The following is a 19,729-nucleotide window of genomic DNA, read 5'->3' as shown; positions in this document are numbered from 1 at the left end:
TTTATGTTGTAGCAGAAATGTTTTTCTTTTTTCTTTTTTTTACTTTTTATTTTCAAAAACTCAAAATCTATTTTTAAGAATAAAAATCAAAATGACTCTTAGTCTATCCTAATTTTCAATATTATTTTCCAATTTTATCACTTCATGTAGATTATAAATTGGAATTATTATTCTTTTAATGCATCAAAATTTTATATTAAATTAATTAAATCTTATGGTAATAAAATAAAAATAATTTTTATTTATGTGATATTTTTTCATTATTTATACAATTAAAAAATTTAATTTTTTTTCGTAATTTATATATAAAATATTTATATACAAAAAATAATTAAATTGTATTATTTTTTGGACATTAAATTAAAAATTAATATCAAATTTATTAAGCCAAATAATGATCAAGACCATAAATAATTCTCATTTATTCAGAGATTTTTCAAAATTATTGTAAATTTAAAAAATTAAATTTATTGTGACAAATTAATTATAATAATACAAATTAACATAAATTAATTTTGTTAAATAATATTGAAAATCAAATAATTTTCATTTGATACAATATTTTAAGGGTTTTGTTTTTGTAATGTTACATGACAAGAGATTATTTTCCTACACACTCATGATATATGTGGGGTCCATTAAATAGTAAAGTGAGAAAAAAATCAAAAGTGAGACCCAGCTTAGACTGTGTGTGTAGAAAAAATGATTTGTTGTCATGTAACATGACAAACCATTTTTCCATATTTTAATATATCATATTTATTACCAAAAATGAAAAAATTTCATTAATGATACGATAAATATGATATTTTTAATATGTATGAATTTTAAAACAACCAATTAAAGGTAAAGTTCCATTCTTCCCAATCATTCCCGCAAAAGTTCCAGACATTTTTTTTATGATCATTTCATAAAAAGATTCATTCTCTTAAAAAAAAAGTATAACAAGTAAAAATTTTGTTCGTTAAAATAAATATTCATTTAATATCTTAATTATTATACAAAAAATTATTATTATTATATAGCATTATAAATTATAATCTTATTATAATATGTATACAACTGTGCTTTTCAGATAAGCTGTATCCTACTGAGACCGATAAATAAAGGTAAGTTATAGTTAAAATTGCCGGTAAAAAATTGATATAACTAGTCATACTGGTTCCTAAAATAAATCTAAGGACAACTACGAGTATTTATAACTTTAAATATCCCTAAGATATATAATATTCAAATCTATCCGACGATTGTGAAATGTGAATAACACGTCCTCTCCTATTTGAAACAAGGGGTGCTTGATTTTCACAGTCCGTATTACTTTTGGACAACTATCCCAACACCTACGAAATCCATTCAAAGAACATGGAAACTAGTTGAAGTAACAAGCCCCCGAACATTAGAATGTTCAAATAATAAATCGATAAAGGAGCGTTCTGCCTTAGAGGGAAGAACCCACGAACAAATCCTGAATTCTTTTTTTTTTGGTTTCCAATCAAATCCTGAAAAATGTTTCTGCAGTTAATATGAATAAATTATCTGCATTTATTTTCAAAATGACGTCGTTTTGGAATTGAAATCTGAAAAAATTATAAATATAAAGACTATTATAATCCTGAAATAAATTAAAATTACAAAAAAACACTATGATTTCCGTCTCAAAACGACGTCGTATTGGACTTACTGCAGATAACTTATATGCAGTAACTGTAAAAAAAATGAACCCATATTATAATCCGGTTAGAATTATCAATCAATTTTTTTGCACTTGTTCTTGGCGCAAAAAGATTTCCATCGTTTCTTGAATAGCTTCCTTCAAATCATTTACATGTACATAAATTGCTTGAATAAATGTTATGAACCCTTGTTTGGTCGAGGTAATTCTCTCTTGTAAATAACCCATTTTAGTAATAAGGGTGAGTTTTCGCTATTGTTTGTATAAAGTAGCATACACGTATTAACATAAATAAGGCGTGAATTAAAAAAAAAATGGATGGCTAGAAACACCAAGATACACAAATAAAATATTTTACTAGATGTACCGACGGCTACCCAATATGCTGGGCATCCCTTTCTTGAACCCATACTAGTTCAATTTCGGATAAAAAAAAATGTATTGACAGATACTCTTGAGGAAAGGGAGTTTTGAGTCAATTCATTAAGTTCACTTTACAAAAACAGTAAAAAGAAAAAAGAAATGGAGTGTTTTGAAATACAAGGCATAAACGGGAACGTGATAAGCATCTATATCGTAAAATTGATTTTCGACTCGAACTTTTGATTGATGAGACCTTTCTTGGTTACAAATATTATTTGACTCTGTCGATTAGTCACGAGTGTGAAGTGTAGTAAGAAAATAGCATTTCAATGTGATCCAACATTCATAGTATCATTATGTCTCAAACTCGTATATAGTGTCAATCACAGACACGATGGTTCTATCGATATTGAGTTCCAAAATCATGTGTCAAATTTTAATATAATGTCAACCACAGGCATGGTACTTGGAATCCTATAGATGAAGACATGGTCCCTGATCGTAGAATAAAAAAAATAAGAGTTTGGTGTACAAGTGAGAGCCATTGATTTGATTTTGATCAAACTATAACAAGATTTGTAGTAAGAAGTGTAAAAAAAATGGTAATAAATATAACCTCTCTCTTAAAAAATAAAGTAATTATTAGGATTTTAAAGGGGGAGATAAATGATTTGTTATTAGGATAAATGAAATGATTTGTAAATTCAAATTTAGAATAGAGATAAAATTGAAAAATAAAATTGAAAACTTCAAAAGGTTGACATATATACTAAAAAATATTCTCGTAGTAGCCTTTAACTTTTTATTTTTTTATTCATTATATAATTTTTTTAATAAGAGCTTTTATAAAAGATAATGCTAAGAGTTTGTTTGGCACCTTTTTTTAAGGCTATTTTTAAATTAAAAATATATATAACTTAAAAAGTACAGCCAAAAGATTTTTGGTGATTGTATAAAAATATTCAGAGGATTTTGAAAGAGAAAAGATAAAATAATTTGTCATCAGCATAAATTGTTGGATAAAGAAAAAAGTTGATACATACAAATTTAGAATATGAGTATAACTAAAAAATAAATATAGGAACCCTAAAAAGTATATATCATAAAAAAAATCATCTTACATTTTTGTATTCTTTCCAACAAAACGTTCTTTTTATAATTGGAGCTTTTATAAAAATATGTTTGAGTAAATTTCTGCATATAAAGAGAAGCTAAAAACATGGCTTCCAAAATATGCACTAAATTTCTCCTAGAAAAAGACAAACTAAAAAATAAATCCGCGAATAAATACATAAAAACATCCCAATGAAAGTGGAGCTTTGAAAAGTGAGCACAAGATTAAATGTTCACAATGTATATTTTACCCTTCTTATAATAAGTAAATTTATTGATCACTGTTTACCAAATTTTTTTTTGATTGATAACACAAAAAATAAATAGAAGAAAAAATAACGCCAAATATATTTAAACTTACAATATTTATAGAAAATTTTAAAAGTAAAAAAAATATAATAGGAGAAAAAAAGGAAAAATAAAAAAATTGACCAAAAAAAAAAGAAAGATCAAATATATTAAAAATTGGTAACAGAAAGATTAAAAGTAAAAAAATAAAAAATAATATATATATATATATATACACACACGAATATAATAACATCATCAAAATTTATTTTTTTAAAAAATTAAAATAAATTACTAAACAATTTTAATAAAATTTATTGAATTACTTTAAAGATAAATTGTTGTTTTATTTCAAAATAATTTCAGCATATATTTCAAAATAATTTATATACTTATCTATAAAGTATTTCAAAATTATCTAGTACCTTCATTTAAATTGTGAAGAAACTAAATCTTGATGATGTATGTTCTTATATTAGTATATATATCGTTTTTCTTTTTTTGTGTTCAATCTAATTTTTTTCTTTTATATTTAGACTCTTTTATTTTATACTTTTATCTTTTCAAATAATGTTGTAAGCCTTTAAAATATTTGATCTTATTTTTTTATCCTTTTGTCTATTTTCTTCTTTTTGATTTAGACATATTTAATCTTTGTTTCCTTTTATTTATTTATTTGTTACTTTTAGTTTTTTTTATAAGTGTTCAAAGTTTTAAACATATTTGTTTTTATTTTTTATTCAGTTTTTTGCCATCAATCTATTTTTTTTGCTAAAAAGAAAAAGTAGGCACAGTATTTATGTTTCTAATGATGTTAATAATAAGTTTGAATGAAAAAAATTATAAGAGATAACTGATAAAAAAAGATAAATAATTGCACAGAAAGTGACTATTTTATATTTGATGACAAATTTTAATCTGAAAATATATTCTATGGAAGAATTAATCTTAGGGGATGTTTGGTAAGAGGTTTATTTTGAGATTGATGGAAAAGTGTGAGTGGGTATCAAGTATTACCATGTTTGGTATAAGTTTGTCAAAAATTTCCCTAATAAAATAAGATGCCTAGTGGTGGTGGACCTATGTGAGCGCAAGTGTGTGCAAGTGCACACACAAATATTTTGGAAAAATAAAATAAAATAAAAAATATATATTTTGGGTCATCAATAAAAATTACAGGACCCAATTTAATCTCTTAAAAAAAAGTCGACTCATGATCCCTTTAAATTCCAAAATAGACCCGTGCTAGTCCTTTTGTGAAATTAATGTGAGTCTTTTTGAATTTCAGAGACCATGGTTTTGATTATCTGAGTCTATTTTTGAATTCTGAGGGATCACGAGTAGACTTTTTTTTTCCTAAAAGATTAAATTAGACCTGTAATTTTTGTTGAGGACCCAAAATGTTCTATTGTAACAGTTTACTTGACTCTTGATTACTTTTTTTATATTAAACTTTTTTTTTGTTTATATTCTTTTGTATTTTAATATATTAAAAAATTTCTTTAAATTTTTTTCTTTTATTCTTTTATTTTTAGTGTGGAGACATTAAAAAAAAATTTAGGTCCGCTATTGATGCCTAGGAAGGGTTATTATGTGAAAAATGTGATGAAAATCACTATTTCAAAATACCACGTTGCCTATGGTATTTTGTGATAAATGTGGAAGTGAAAAGTTGAGCTCCAATTTCTTGACAAAAATGACCCTCCATTTTGTACAGATGTCTGTCTTGTGAACCTCTCTCGTTTACAGTTAAGTTGTAACTCCATTTCTTATTGTTCCTCTCTTTCACTCTCTAATAATAGTCGATATTGATATTTTCTGGTTCTATATAAATTCTATACGCACAGGTTTTATTTTGAAAGCGTATAAAAATGCAAATAATGAAAAGGGAAAATTCCTAAACTTCAATACTTTATGCGAAATGATAATTGTCTCAAATACCAGTTTCACAAAAGTTTAAAATGGAAAATTTGACTGCTGGCACCAAATTTGACAAAAAATTATAAGGGTTATTTTTGTCATTTCAATTCATTTTCTCATCAATATTTTACCCTCAACCAAATATACATTTAGAAATTTATTCGAATTTTTTTGGTAATATTTTGGCTAACCAAATATTTTTTTTTAATTTTTTTATCAAACTCACTTTCTCACCATATTCTTAGTAATTATATTTCTCTGGTAATTTTTTTTTTCTCCTTTATCAAACACTGCGTCAGTAAAGTAGGACGTGTGACAAATTTGATGGATGGAGGCTCCATGGCCATTATATTTATATACAGGGAAGGTGGGACTCGCAATCATTGATATTTAATTTTCATTGATATCTTTACCCCTTTTGAAGGTTTCCTCACAAAACTTTATGGCTCATTTCATTCAGGGGAGATTTGATACAGAAGAATTTTTTTTTATTCGGAAGTCACGATTTCTAGGAAAATAATGAGAAAATGAATTTTTTGATAATGTTACCAAAAAGTTATTTGGTAGACTAACATATTTCTGAAAATATTGGGTTAATTTTGTTGATGCTTTGTTTAGTTGTATTAAATTTTTTCTTACCATAGAAATCTTAAAATAACACCTTCTGGATGGTATTCCTGGATAGTTTTTTAAAAAAAAATTACACACAAAAGAAAATTCTAGGAAAATCAAATTTCCGAAAAAAATTTAAAGATCCTGTACCAAACGATGCATTGTTATTTATATAAGCAAGAAATCCCAGAAAAACAAATAAAAACCTGCTAATAGATCAATAGGATGGATACAGATCCCTCGTCGCACCCATAGGTTCAAATCTACGTTATGGGTCCGAGTACCACCATTATTTTTCTATATTTTTTTTAAAAAAAAAATACAAGTCACAATGTTACAAGAGACTTGTTATTTTATGCTATAGACATAAAATATGTGAATCCATTCTTAAAAATAAATAAATAAATATTGACATAACTTTTGATGTATAAGTAGAAGGAGTATGTTATCTCACGTAATATGAGAAAAACATATCTCTTCTTTTTATCATACCTATTAAATTTGATCAACTTCAAACATTTTTTTAGTTATCTAAATAAATTAGAATATTAATAATTCATTTCTACTTGTTTAATTGAGATCATGTTCCGAGTAAACACAATGGGGTGGAAGATTGTAGCTTAGATTCCTATGCAAAACAATAATATTGTTTGGGATAAAAGATCCACTAGAATTGCCTATGAGTCCACCATGATGCGCTGTGCTCCGGGTTGTGTGACTTGTATCTATCTCCCGCATATGAGCTCAACTCCAAATAGCTCGCAGAAATGAATACCAAGTTGTCACATAGGACATAGCATTCTTTCCAGCAATAATTTTGATAGTAACAATTCCTTGTTATTATTGTTCATTGCTATTAAAATTTTTACAATTTATTGATTTGGTGTTGTCATAATCCGATTAAGTGCGTTATGGCCAATAGTCTCGTGGTTATTGAAAGGTGTCCTTGTCCATCATATTAGACGAGTAGCAGTATTATAATTAAAACTTTAAACGAAGAAATATGTGATCCAATTATAACGTCTAATCGTGTCTAATTGAATGTCATGACAAAATATCTGTTCGTTCGTGAGATCGCGGAGTCGAAAAAAATTTGTGAGAGGAGTGAATCAAATAAAATTCACACTAATTTAAATACGGTAACACCGTAGTGGATTAATATTAATTTAGATTTGAATTTTTTTTTTTAAATTTCCTTCCCAGAGAAATAATAAGGCAGAAAACTCGAATTTTGAGTTCGTGGGGGACGATCTTATGTTACTATTATACTATCTTTCTCACTTAAGTCTAAATAACGGGTTTAAGACAAATGTTTAGATGAACTTCAGGGGTGATCACCATTGTCCTTTCTGAACTCCACCACAGAAAAATATAGTAACAATCCCCCCTATTTAGACTAACATATAAATGTCTCGTGACGTATAAGATTTGATAGTATAAGTTTATACTATACGTTATTTTAAAGAACCTTGAGATACACAACCCCAAAAGCTAGCTCAAAAGGTGAGAGTTTCCAAGGTCTTATAAACTCCACATTAGTTGCTTATACAACCAATGTGGGACTATATATCTCAACACGCCCCCTCACACAATAGCCCACTGGGCTTGAAACGTGAATTTCCACATTAGTTGCTCATACAAACAATGTGAGACTATATATCTCAACACACTCCTTTACACGAGAACCCACTGGGCTTGAAGCGTGGATTATGCACAGGCCCAATTTTTGGTTTTGTGCTTTTTATTTTAATTCCACTTTAAAGTGGGAGGCAGTGAGGATTAGGGGTGATAAACGAGCCAGGGGCCTTTGGCTCGGCTCGTGAAGGCTCAGGCTTACATGCCTAATATTGGTTGTTGGAACTAGGCTTGGACTTGTATAAAAGCTCGTTTAGTAAAAAGGCCTCAGACTCTAATTCAAAAGCTCGGCCTTGGAGCCTCTCAGGCTGGCTTAGTATATTAATTTTAATTTATATTTTTATACTATTTGTAATAGCCATCTCTCTCTTCTCAATCCATTTCACCTCTATTTTATTAGTTAAACAGACTTTTTGAATGATTTTGTTCTATATTATGTTGTTTCGATATACAATGAATTTATGAATATTTATGGAATTATTAGTGTTGTTGATTGTATATTTTGTTTGGATAAATCTTTATTGTCTTATTTTTTTCTAACAATCTAACAGGTCAAATTAGGCTTTTATTTTTTGTAAATAAAGCAGGCCACAGGCCGATAATTATATTCGTAAATGATAACAGGCTTGGTAAGGCCGACACATTTAATCACAGGCTTAGCCTTTTAAGACCAAAGCTAAGCTCGGCTCGGCTCGGCCCGTTAACACCCTTGTGACCTTGTAGTCACTTAAGCTCTGATACCATTTAAAGAACCTTGGGATACACCACTCCAAAAGTTAGCTCAAAGGGTGGGAGTGCCCAAGACCTTATAAACTCCACATTAGTTGCTCATACAACCAATATGGGACTATATATCTCAACAGTTATGACATTTTCAGTTGTTTGGTGTGACCATCGTATAGTATAAGCTTATACAGTAGGATCCCTTAATATATCAAAACGATGTATAACTTAATCCGGCTTAAGGGGGAGGGATAAGGCCTGATAAGAGGTTGGTGTATTAACATCGTTGACCAGTGTAATTCTAAAAAATTAATATATTATTTTAATATTAATATATTAAAATTAAATTAAATTTTCAATATATTAATTTTTAAAATATTGAATATTTTTATTTAAAAAAAATTAATTTATGTTTTGGACACACTAATCAATAAATTTTTATAAAAAATCAATATCATATGACATTTTTTAAAGAATTATATAAATTCTTTATTAAAGGATATTTTATTAAAAATATTTATTTTTATCCTAATAGTATTATACAGTGCATCACCAAATACTAGATGATATTATCTTATACAATATATTATTGTATACAATACATATCGTGCCAAACGCTAAATAGTATTAAAATTCAATCAGGCCTTATCTTATACTATCCTATACTATGCACCAAACATGTCCTAGGCTTGTTGGGTCCCGTACCTTGTCTTGTTTTAATGATTATGAAATGTTAAATTATCTAATAGTTTATTGCAGGATCTGATTTGTGATTAATTATGAAAAAGTAATTCTAACAAAATTACTGTGAAACGTGAAAATTGAAATTATAAGATAAAATCTTAAATTTAATGCAATGGTTAGATGACTGAATCCTAAAGTTTTAGAAACTAAGAAAAGAAAATGATTTTTTTTAATCTAACAATTCTAAGATTTGAATTTTGATTTTTTAAATTCCTTTTAGAAGACTTGAATCTATTTTATTTAATTTTGGAAATTTATGTTTTAAAAAATTCGTTTGAAAATTTTGATTCTATTTTTGGAAAAAAGTAATTTTATAAAGTTTTCTTAAAAAAATTAATGAAAATTTTGAAAAACAAATTTAGTGCAAAAAAATTTTAATTTTTTTTTGGCATTTGATTTTGAGAAAAATCTATAAAAACATACTTTGAATCTTTTTTCAAAGGAAAAAGACGCGTTGAACGTGTTAAGACACATTTAAAATAATTTGGCAATCAAACCATGAACAGATTCATTAAGTTTACCTCTCAGTTTGATATGTACTTATTTGTCTATTGATTAGAAGCGCGTAAGGTAACTTTCATTTAAGATCTTTTGTGATTTTATTTTAGTTATTATCAAAGTAGGCAATAGGGGATCAATTACTTGGTAATAGTTGAGATATTATATTTATTGCCTAGAGTTAAGCTGAAAGTGTGTTTGCAATTGTAAGGAGTTTGACAATTGGGGTGCAAATTTACTTGGATAAATTGAGGTGCCTGAATTATTGTATAAAGGTAGAATAAGTTCTATTTTTGTACTTTGAATTAAGATTGACTCATTAGGATTTGTCTCTCAATTGGATAAGTTTGATGTTGTTGTTCCCCCTCCTTTTAGAGTTTTTTATGTGTAATTATTTGTGTTATTTCTTTGCTATTTTCTTTATTGTTCAAAATTATTATTGAAAAATTAGCATTGATTTGAATTTAAAATGTTTATATAACTCACTTCACTTATTCTTATATCTTTGCAAAGGGAATATGATATTTTTTTTTTTTTTTTCATATCTACACTACATACTCATATCCAATCATGTTAGATCAAAATCTCAATTAAACTTTACATTTTTTTCTTTCCTCTTAAAATTATGATCTAATAGTGTTGGAGATGAATAGATAGAGTAAATATGAAAAAAATAATCGTAATTTCTATCCGTATTTTTAGTTATGCTTTTCTACTCGAGGATTACATTTCTTAACCTATTTATGTTCACTCTACCTGAACAGAGGTCGATTTATTACAAAGCTGAATTTAAGAGGAAAAGCATTAATCAACCTCATGAGCAATGTGTACTTAGAATGATCACCAAAGCAATGTCACACGTTATACATAATACATGGAAGTGGATCGAAATATCGAGCATTCGGAGATACTGCATTGAAACATTTCTTTAACAATCTGTCTTTGCTATTACTCTGAAGTTATTTTTACTTTTATAGTAAAAGTTATATAGGGGGTTCGATTCTAATCAAAGGAGTGTAGCCATTTGAAATTTCAGCACAGAAGCAATTGGTTGTTTCTCTAGGTGGAGGAACATGAGCAATCGAGGAGGTCCTTTTTTATTTTAAATACAATCGAGTATGTCTTTAATTCCCCCAATCAAGAATAAACAGAACCAACCAAGCAGAGAGGGTAACAAGTGTGAGTGAAGTTTGGCTTTTATTGGGTGTCGTTGCCTCTACCAAATTGAATTCAATACAGCCGTACCATTTATTCCATGGCCACGTACATCCATCACTCACTGACATTCAAATTGCAATATACCAAAACCAAAAAATATACCAAACTTGTTTCATCTTGTTTTTATAAGTAAGAAAAAATTCTGATTTATTATGAAAGTTCATGATCATCAAATCACAAGATGAAACAACCTTACTCAGAATAAACAAATTTCACAACTGTAATAACACGTGACCGCTAAGTCAAGAAACAAAGAATAAAAGAACTTTAGTTAAAGAAAATAGAACATATTGTATATTGAAGTATGACTAATTAATATTAGTATTAGGCAATTATTAAATTTAGATTAACTCGATTGTTATTACTATAATCATCAGAATCATGTCATCTAATCCAGTTCCTTTTCTTATTATTATTTTTGTTGGTTTCTTATTTTATGAAAAATTTGACCTTTTATTGCGACTGAAAACTGACATACAATAGAATCGGCTGCTTTGTCTCTCTTGTATTGTATGCTTATCTTTTCCACTCACAGCTCTCTCTCTCTCTCTATAAAGCGCGCACCCCACACTTTCACCATACTTCAATTCTCTCTCTCTCTCGCTCTCTGTATTCTAAAAAAAAAAAAAATGAAATTTCTCACTCTCAAATCTTTACCTTCTTGACTCTTTCTCTCCCTCTCAACCTGAATGGACAAGGGGCAAACCGAACACTGGCGACCCGACCCGCTTCATGCCGCTATGTTCCGGCCGCCGGAGACGCCGCGCGAGCCCATGGAGTTCCTCTCCCGTTCATGGAGCGTCTCTGCTCTTGAAGTTTCCAAGGCTCTCTCTCCTGCTATATCCAATGGCGGCGTTGCTATACCGGAGGACGTAGCCGGTGAAGTGGAAGAAGCCGCCACTGTTTCTGGGAACCCATTTTCTTTTGCTTCCTCCGAGACATCTCAGATGGTCATGGAACGAATCATGTCACAATCCGTAAGCTCATTTAGAACGGAGCATGCTTAAAAAACTCTTTGATGTTTAACTTTTCATCTTCATTTTTCTCGGTTTTCCGTGTCAGTATTAAATCCAGTTCTTGCAATTAGAAACGCCTGAAATGGACTATGTGCTGTTTTTTTGTCTGTCACACAAGTTGATTTGGTTTCTAGCTTTGTTTTGTCTTGTTCTTTATTCTGTTTGTTGTTTACCTTGGCTTGTTCTACCTCTTGTGCTTATTTTTCTTTTGAATCAAATTTTTCATCGTACTCATGTAAAGCAATACTCACGCAATTGTTGAACTTTCACTTTCTCAGCATGAGGTATCTCCACGGACCTCAGGGAGGCTCTCTCACAGTAGTGGCCCTCTTAATGGAACCCAGAGTTGTGGCTCCTTAACCGATAGTCCTCCTGTTTCACCCTCTGAAATTGATGATATCAAGGTACATGTATGTTTCTTTTTAACTTTTTGACATTACTGCTCTCGCTGTTAAAAGTACTTAACAACCCTTTCTCTATAACCAAAGCACCCTTTAATTTAATCACACCCACGCAACATAATACCCTTGGCTTTGCAGTTTGCTCCATCCAATGCAAATTACATTTCAAAAACAAACTAATAACTAAAGTACTAAATTTTCCACATACCCATTAAATAATGGGAAAATAATTCACTAAAAATTAAAAATTATGTCCGTATGATTAACAGAAAGCGTGTGAAATGAAACCTGCAAATTTTGGTATTTGATATTGACCCTCTATTTTAGGACAATCATCGTTTCCATGGGTTAACTTACCCGGTCCCCCTCCCACCCCCCTGTCAAATTGGTTACAACACCCACATTGAGTACCACCCTAAAAAACTGTCCTAGCTTGTCCTAATTTAGTAGTAGGGTACCCCTTCAAAATTCGTCCCTCATGGCCTGCTGCATTAATGGCTGATGGTCCTTCCCTTCCCGGTGCTGGGCCTAGCCTAGGGATGGCAATGGCACTAAGGTTGTTGTTGTTGTGCTCTTGTTACAAACCTTTGTCTTAACAAAGGGTTAAATAAATTTTTGTTACAACGAGGACTAGGTTGTTTTGAGCGAAAACGAATATTTATGTCTTTTGTATCTTGTCTTCCATTTTAAGCCAATGGCTTTTTCTATGTATTCCAATCTGCAGTATAGCCGCGCCAACAACAATAACAACACCGGCAACTTAAACAGTCATATCAGGCCTTCCCCGTCTGGTGGCGCCGTCGCCGGGGGCGGCGGCGGAAAGACGGTAGGGAGGTGGCTTAAGGACAGGAAGGAGAAGAAGAAAGAGGAAACCAGGGCCCAAAATGCTCAGCTTCATGCGGCAGTCTCTGTTGCCGGGGTCGCCGCCGCCGTCGCGGCTATTGCTGCAGCCACCGCCGCCTCGTCGGGGTCTGGTAAAGACGAGCAGAAGGCAAAGACTGACATGGCGGTAGCGTCGGCAGCCACGTTGGTGGCGGCTCAGTGCGTGGAGGTAGCTGAGGCTATGGGGGCTGAGCGTGAACACCTTGCCTCGGTGGTTAGCTCCGCCGTGAATGTAAGATCCGCCGGTGATATAATGACTTTAACCGCTGCGGCTGCAACAGGTATGTTATGATAATGACATGTGATGACAATTGAAGGAACATTCTTTTTTTCTGAATATAGGAGTTTTCATGGTAATTTTTTTGTTTCGTGATAATTTGACCCTGTTTGTTTTTTGTGGCCTGAATTTGAATTTCAGCTTTGCGTGGGGCTGCAACATTGAAAGCGAGGGCCCTGAAGGAAGTTTGGAATATTGCAGCAGTAATTCCTGTGGAGAAAAATTTGGGAGCTGGTGGTGCTGGTGGTAATGGTAGCAATGGAAATTCTAATAGCAGCTTCAGCGGTGAACTTGCCCCAGAAGAAAATTTCTTGGGTATCTGCAGTAGAGAATTACTAGCCAGAGGTTGTGAGCTCCTCAAGCGCACACGCAAAGGTATATTTCCTGAAATTTACCTTCCTATGTTATAAGATATTTGTGATTCTGAATGCTTTTTATTCATGTTCTCTGCTAATATGCTTGCTTTTACATAATTTGACATAGTTTTATGTTTTGTTGCTGGAGAAAAAGAAATTCCATATTTTTTCCTTCTAATATTTAGGTATATGGTGGTGCAGGTGATCTTCATTGGAAAATTGTATCTGTGTATATAAACAGGATGAATCAGGTAAGTCTCTTTTTCCCTCCATTCCAGAATAATGTACTTTTGATTCTAGGGGATGACCAATTACTTAATTATTTGGGCATCAATTAGATTGTTAATGATGAGTGTAAACCTGACATGGAAAAAAAAAAAAAAAGTTATGAGGTGGGGACCTTTAGTATGATGAAGTGAAGGGATCAACTAATTTTGGTTTTTTAGAAAACTGCAAACTTTAAGTCTTTGGACCTTCTTTTTGTGAAGGTTATGCTGAAAATGAAGAGCAGGCATGTTGCTGGGACCATCAAGAAAAAGAAAAAGAGTGAGTTTTCATTACTTTTGTCTTGCTCTAACTAATTATTTGACAACAGATTTGGAGGTGGGTCTTGTTCCATATGGGGATTTGTGAAAGTCATAGCCACTAAAGTTGGAAAAGATCAAAAGGGTTCTTCTTTAATTCCATTCATTCTTTTGAATTTACAGATGTGGTTCTTGAAGTGATCAAAGATATGCCTGCCTGGCCAGGCCGTCACTTGCTGGAAGGCGGTGAGAATCGCCGCTACTTTGGGTTGAAAACAGTAATGCGTGGTGTTGTTGAATTCGAGTGTAGAAATCAAAGAGAATATGATGTATGGACTCAGGGTGTCTCAAGGCTTCTCTTAATTGCTGCAGAAAAGAACAACAGAAACAGAATATGAACTTCTGTTTGATTGTGAGGGAGTAGAAATTTTGGCAATAGGGAATAGGATCCAATGGTTGCTATTATTTGATACATGGTGGGGTTTTGATTACTGTAAAAGGGGTAAACTAAAGGCAAAGTTATGCCAAATGGGGTCACTTTAATCTTGGGGAACGTGCATATGGGGATTTGGATGTTAATTTTTTTTTTTTTTTTTGAATGGGAAAGTGAAGCATTTGAGCTCAAGTTAAGTGAACCCAACGTGAACCTCAGTCCTTTTGTTCTTTCACTGTTATGGAAAGAAAATGAGTATCTTGGACTTGTCAGTCAAAAAGAAAAGGAAGGAATCATGGTGTAGCTAGGGAGAGTATAATATTGAAGACGAAGACATACCCTTATTCTATCTGCGATGACTGTGGATTTGGGTTTGGACATTATGAAAAAGGTCTCGTTAAAAGTCTAGATTTTCATGTGATTATATTACAATACAAAATTCTGGGCTTACTGTTTCGGCCCCCGGATTGGATTTCTGGAAATTGTTTTCAACTATTTTTTTTGCACATCGATAGCCATAATTGTCGTGGACTTCCACTTGTGTATTTTATTCTCAAGTGCTTCACGGAACTTTTATAATTTTTCAAAGGTAGTAAGAAGATTTATCTATGAGTATAATTTTTCGTTCTCATTAAATATGAAATTGATGAGAGCAATTAGAGTAATGTTACAAAGAAATAGTGGTCTACTAGAAGGCAATTTACAAAGTACTGAGTGCTAAGGCTAATTACCAACCAAATTTAAATGCAAGCCATAATCATAAAACTTGAAAGAAAAACTCACGGAGGGTTATCAAAAAAATTTCAGTTAAGATTCTCGTTCTTTGCTATGTGCAGGTCCCTTCAAGATTATAAACGATTTAGGAGAGCATTATAATATGATAACTTTTCAACGTAGGGTGGAATAAAAGGGGAGAAAAGAGATTTTCTCTCATTTGCATATCAAGAAGAAAGAATAAAGAAAGGTTATTAAGATTAAAACACAGTTGGTAATTTTTAAACATTAAAACGGAGTGGAGCAGGAATGATGTCATAAAATTGTCATTTTAGCCCAACATGATATAAACACACTCAATGTTTACCCAAATCAGCAATTCAAATCAAAGATACTCCATGTAGATGTAGATGAAGAAATGGAACAAAGGTGAAAAGGGTGGGTCTGTAGCTGAAGAAATAGTAGAGAATGAGGGGAATAGCTGATACGGTTGATCAGGGGAAGAAGGTGGGTGGTGTGAAGGAAAAACACACGTCTGTTTAAACAAGTTTATTAGATTAAATTAATTAATAATAATTAAATTGTTACCTACATGATATAAATATTTGTATAAATAATCCATTTAATACATCAAATTTATGTAAATAAGATTTACACAACTATTTCTTATAAGATGTGATGAGTGATATATGCTTGGGCGGTGAAATATCCACTAGTAGGATGAAAGTGGGGTAGGCTGGGCCAAACTTTCTCACGAAAAGTTCAAGCTTACACCAGAAATTTCAATTTGGCCTGGCCTAAGCTTAGTACGAGTCTAACTGTTAGCCTGACTTGACTCGTTTATAAAAAATCAAATGGTCTGGTGTAGCCCGTTAGCCTGTTAATTTCTAACTTCCAAGTAGAACCATGAATCAACTTTACAAAATACTTAATTCTGTTGCTAAACCAAAAATCATAATTTTAACGTCCAAACAGAATCATGAATCACAACAAAACTCATACAATATGCATTAAAGTCATTTTTAAAAGCAAAATGCTCAAATTAAATAACATATATTTCATCATATCCAACAAACAAATTCATACTATGTAAATTAAAATAACTACATGAATCCAACAAACACATCATGATGCTTGTAGTAAGTATAACCTCTCTCAAAAAACTTTTAGGATATTCATGAGATGAGGAAGAAATAAGTTACTGAGCTAACGAACTTTGTCGGTTTTTCCTGTCATTACCAAATTATGTCAGGAAAGTTGAGTAAGAGTGCATCCCAGACCACATATAGAAGATGTCGTGGGGGCAGTGATGCCACTCTTGCCTTTAAATACTTAGTTCAGGTTTGCTCAAATTTTAAACATTGTTTCTAAAATTTTTAACAGAATTGTTGATTTGAAACTATAAAGTACAGTAGGTTAATTGAAACAATTAAAAGTACAAGGAGATAATTTGAAACATAGTCAAAGTTTAAGGGAGTAACTTATATTTTAGCTTTTTTTATATGCCACATTCACTAATAGAGTGAGTTTCACTAATCTTTTGTTTTCTTTATAATGAGACCCACTTACTTTTGTTTGAGTGTGACATAAAAATATTTTTACAATAAAAACAGAAATATTTTTTTCATTTATAACTCTCTTACACTACCGTCAAATGTTTTATTTATCCTCATAGTTCTTTCTTCTCTCTTTTTTTTTTCCAAAAAGGTCATAATAAAAAGTCAAAATAATCGACATGCTAACATATTAAGGTAGAGAAAAATAATTAATGAAATATATTTAATTAACTATTAATTAGTTAAATAATTTTATTAGGCGATTATTATTAAATATTTTTCTAATTTAAAAATTAAGGAACTAATAGTTTTATTGAATTAAAATTTAAAGGTGTTAAAATGAATTTATATGATAAGATAGGTGGTATTTATAATTTTCTTTACAATCATTTTCGTTATTATTGAATTAAAATTAAATTAATAACTCTCCCTTGATATTATCTTAATTTAACAACAACACAAATACTGGGCCCCCATCTTTAAGAATTAATAACTCTCCCTTGATATTATCTTTAAGAATTTTTTTATAAATACAACATCTTTAATATTGTTATTGGAAATAGTTATGTCCTCTTGTAGGAAAATGTTTAGGTTATGTTATAAACACAATTAATGTGGACCCCATCACTTTTAAAAAAGAAATGAAAAGAAAAGCAAGTGATAAGATCCACATTAATTGTATCTATAACATGACCTAAACATTTTCCTATCACATGACATATGTATTTCTCTATTGTTATTTAGAGCGGGCTGTTGGATAAAGTTTTGTTTAAGGTGGTGTTTGGTTGAAAGCTTTTTAGGGGATATCTATCTTTCTCAAGTATGGCTTTTAGAAACACCATGTTTGTTTCAAAGTTTTTCACCAAAAACCCATCTATCCAATTTGTCTGGATTTATGAGAAACATAGATATCCGCACTGTTTAGAAACCCAATTTGAAGGTGGGATTTTTCGGAAAACCGGTTATCTGGCTTTTAATGCACTGTTGATTTCATAAAGTTACATAATTTTCCCAGTAAAGTTTTTCCCCACCAAACAACTTTTTTTTACATTTTTCTAGCTATCTCACTTTATCTATCTTTCCAATCATTTCTCTATCTATCTCATTTCCCTACTATTCCAAAAACATTTCCTCAACCAAACGCCCCCTAAGGCAAAACGGGTAGCTTACCAAAATAAAAAAAAGGCAAAATGGGCCAAGGCTTCAAGATGCAGAAGTAGCGTTAACTCGTTCTTATGTGAGATGGCCCACAATAATGAGGCATGTGATATGTTCTTTGGACATTTCTGTTGCTATTATGGTGTGCATAACACAGAGTTGTTGTAAAAAAATAGAAAAATATTTTAAACTAAAGTATTTTCAAAGTGTGTAAATAAAAAAATACGTATTTTAAATTTTAATAAATTAAAATCATTATACGCTTCAAATTAAATTAAAAAATATTAAATTGATATTATATTTAATGTAATGAAGTTTCATGATATATAAACAACTCACAGGGGCAGGATTTTTTTGTGGAGTTATTGTTCATGAGAGACACTGGATTAGAACGGGCTGGGTGTCTTTTATCCGGAATAGGAAATTTTCCCTATTTTTTATGAGTGTAAGAATGGAAAAAATTGATACTTTTTTAGGGTATGTGTGAATGTTTGGGATAAATCAAAGGAAGAGATGTGAGGTTAATTAACATTTTTCTTTTGACTTTTTTGAATTTTTAAACATTTTTCTTGGCATCAAGACAAGGGCATGTATTTTTGCAACAAAAAAAAAATCTTTTGCATTGATTAAATATTTATTTATTTTGGTCAAATTTAATTTTTTATCTATTTAAAATTTAAAATAAAATAAGTATTTTTTTTAAACGTAATATCAACATTACATGATAATCAATCACTTTATTTTATCTATGTATGCTATTCCTTATTATAAATTATACTTTAAGTAGATTACCAAAAAAAAATTATACTTTAAGGGTGTGCATGACAACGATTTTATTCTCTAGCACTGTTTCTGAAAAGAAACAATTCTTTTCTATTTCTGTTCCTTGGAACAGTTTCAGAGAAAAAAATGTGTTTGATGACATATTCTATTTTTATTTTGAGAATGAGAATTGCGTTTAATAACATGGCAAATAATATAATAAAAAATAATTTCTATTAAATATAAAAAAATTCGGATCATCACTTTCCTTTTCATATGGTGTGGTTGTGGTGGTGGCGGCGGTGGTGGCATGGTGGTGGCGGTACGATGGTGGGGGCGGTAGTGACGTGGTGATGGTGGGGGCGGTAGTGACGTGGTGATGGTGGTTGTGAAGGCAGTGGCTGCGGCGATGGCAGTGATAATGGTGGCGTCGCCGGCGATAGTGATGGGGATGGTGGTGGTGGAGGTGACGACAATGGTGGTGGGGATGGTGGTTGGTGGCGTTGACAATGGTAGCGGTGGTTGTGATGACATTATGGAGGTGGTGGTGGCAGTGGCTGCAGCGGTGGCGGTGACGATGGTGGTGATGGTTGGTACCGGCGGCTGTGACAATGGTGGTGGTGGTTGGTACTGGCGGCGGTGCCGGTGGTGGCTGCGACAATGATAGTGGTGGTGATGGTAGCGGTGCCGTTGTGGTGGTGGTGATGGCGACAGTGGTTGCGATTATGGTGGTGGTGATGGTGATAGTAGTAGTAGTGGTGGTGGTGGCATGATGGTAGTGATGGGTGGAGGTGGCATCGTGGTGGTTACGACAACACTAGGGGTACGATGGCGGCGACGACGATGGTGGCGGTGGTTGTGTTG

The 19,729-nt window shown here is 31.5% G+C and overlaps 1 protein-coding gene across 4 annotated transcripts; it reads left to right on the top strand.

Annotated features, from left to right (window-relative positions):
* Positions 1 to 11,459: 11,459 nt before the first annotated feature.
* On the top strand, positions 11,460 to 15,068 carry LOC133318197 (VAN3-binding protein-like). Of its 4 annotated transcripts, none has more exons than XM_061520185.1 (7): positions 11,460 to 11,763; positions 12,081 to 12,206; positions 12,928 to 13,366; positions 13,504 to 13,737; positions 13,920 to 13,969; positions 14,207 to 14,264; positions 14,426 to 15,068. In XM_061520185.1, the coding sequence occupies exons 1-7, from the start codon at positions 11,476 to 11,478 to the stop codon at positions 14,638 to 14,640; spliced, it is 1,410 nt and encodes a 469-aa protein (XP_061376169.1). In that variant the 5' UTR covers positions 11,460 to 11,475; the 3' UTR covers positions 14,641 to 15,068. The 4 variants fall into 4 exon arrangements, with proteins under 4 accessions (XP_061376169.1, XP_061376170.1, XP_061376171.1 ...); XM_061520186.1 differs by having other exon boundaries at positions 12,081 to 12,212; XM_061520187.1 differs by having other exon boundaries at positions 11,460 to 11,768; positions 12,080 to 12,206.
* Positions 15,069 to 19,729: the final 4,661 nt, after the last annotated feature.

This window comes from Gastrolobium bilobum, unplaced genomic scaffold (genome assembly GCF_033153095.1).
Source record: "Gastrolobium bilobum isolate Gb01-03AN ecotype WA unplaced genomic scaffold, APGP_CSIRO_Gbil_v1 utg9368, whole genome shotgun sequence".
NCBI lineage: Eukaryota > Viridiplantae > Streptophyta > Magnoliopsida > Fabales > Fabaceae > Gastrolobium > Gastrolobium bilobum.
Note: the sequence above shows the minus strand (reverse complement) of the source record. Positions and strands in the feature narration are given on the sequence as shown.

Coding starts and splice junctions, on each gene's coding strand:
- LOC133318197 (XM_061520188.1), top strand. CDS start 11,476: ATGGACAAGGGGCAAACCGAACACTGGCGACCCGACCCGCTTCATGCC. Junction 13,738..13,919: donor CCTCAAGCGCACACGCAAAG/GTATATTTCCTG, acceptor ATGGTGGTGCAG/GTGATCTTCATTGGAAAATT. Junction 13,970..14,206: donor ATATAAACAGGATGAATCAG/GTAAGTCTCTTT, acceptor CTTTTTGTGAAG/GTTATGCTGAAAATGAAGAG.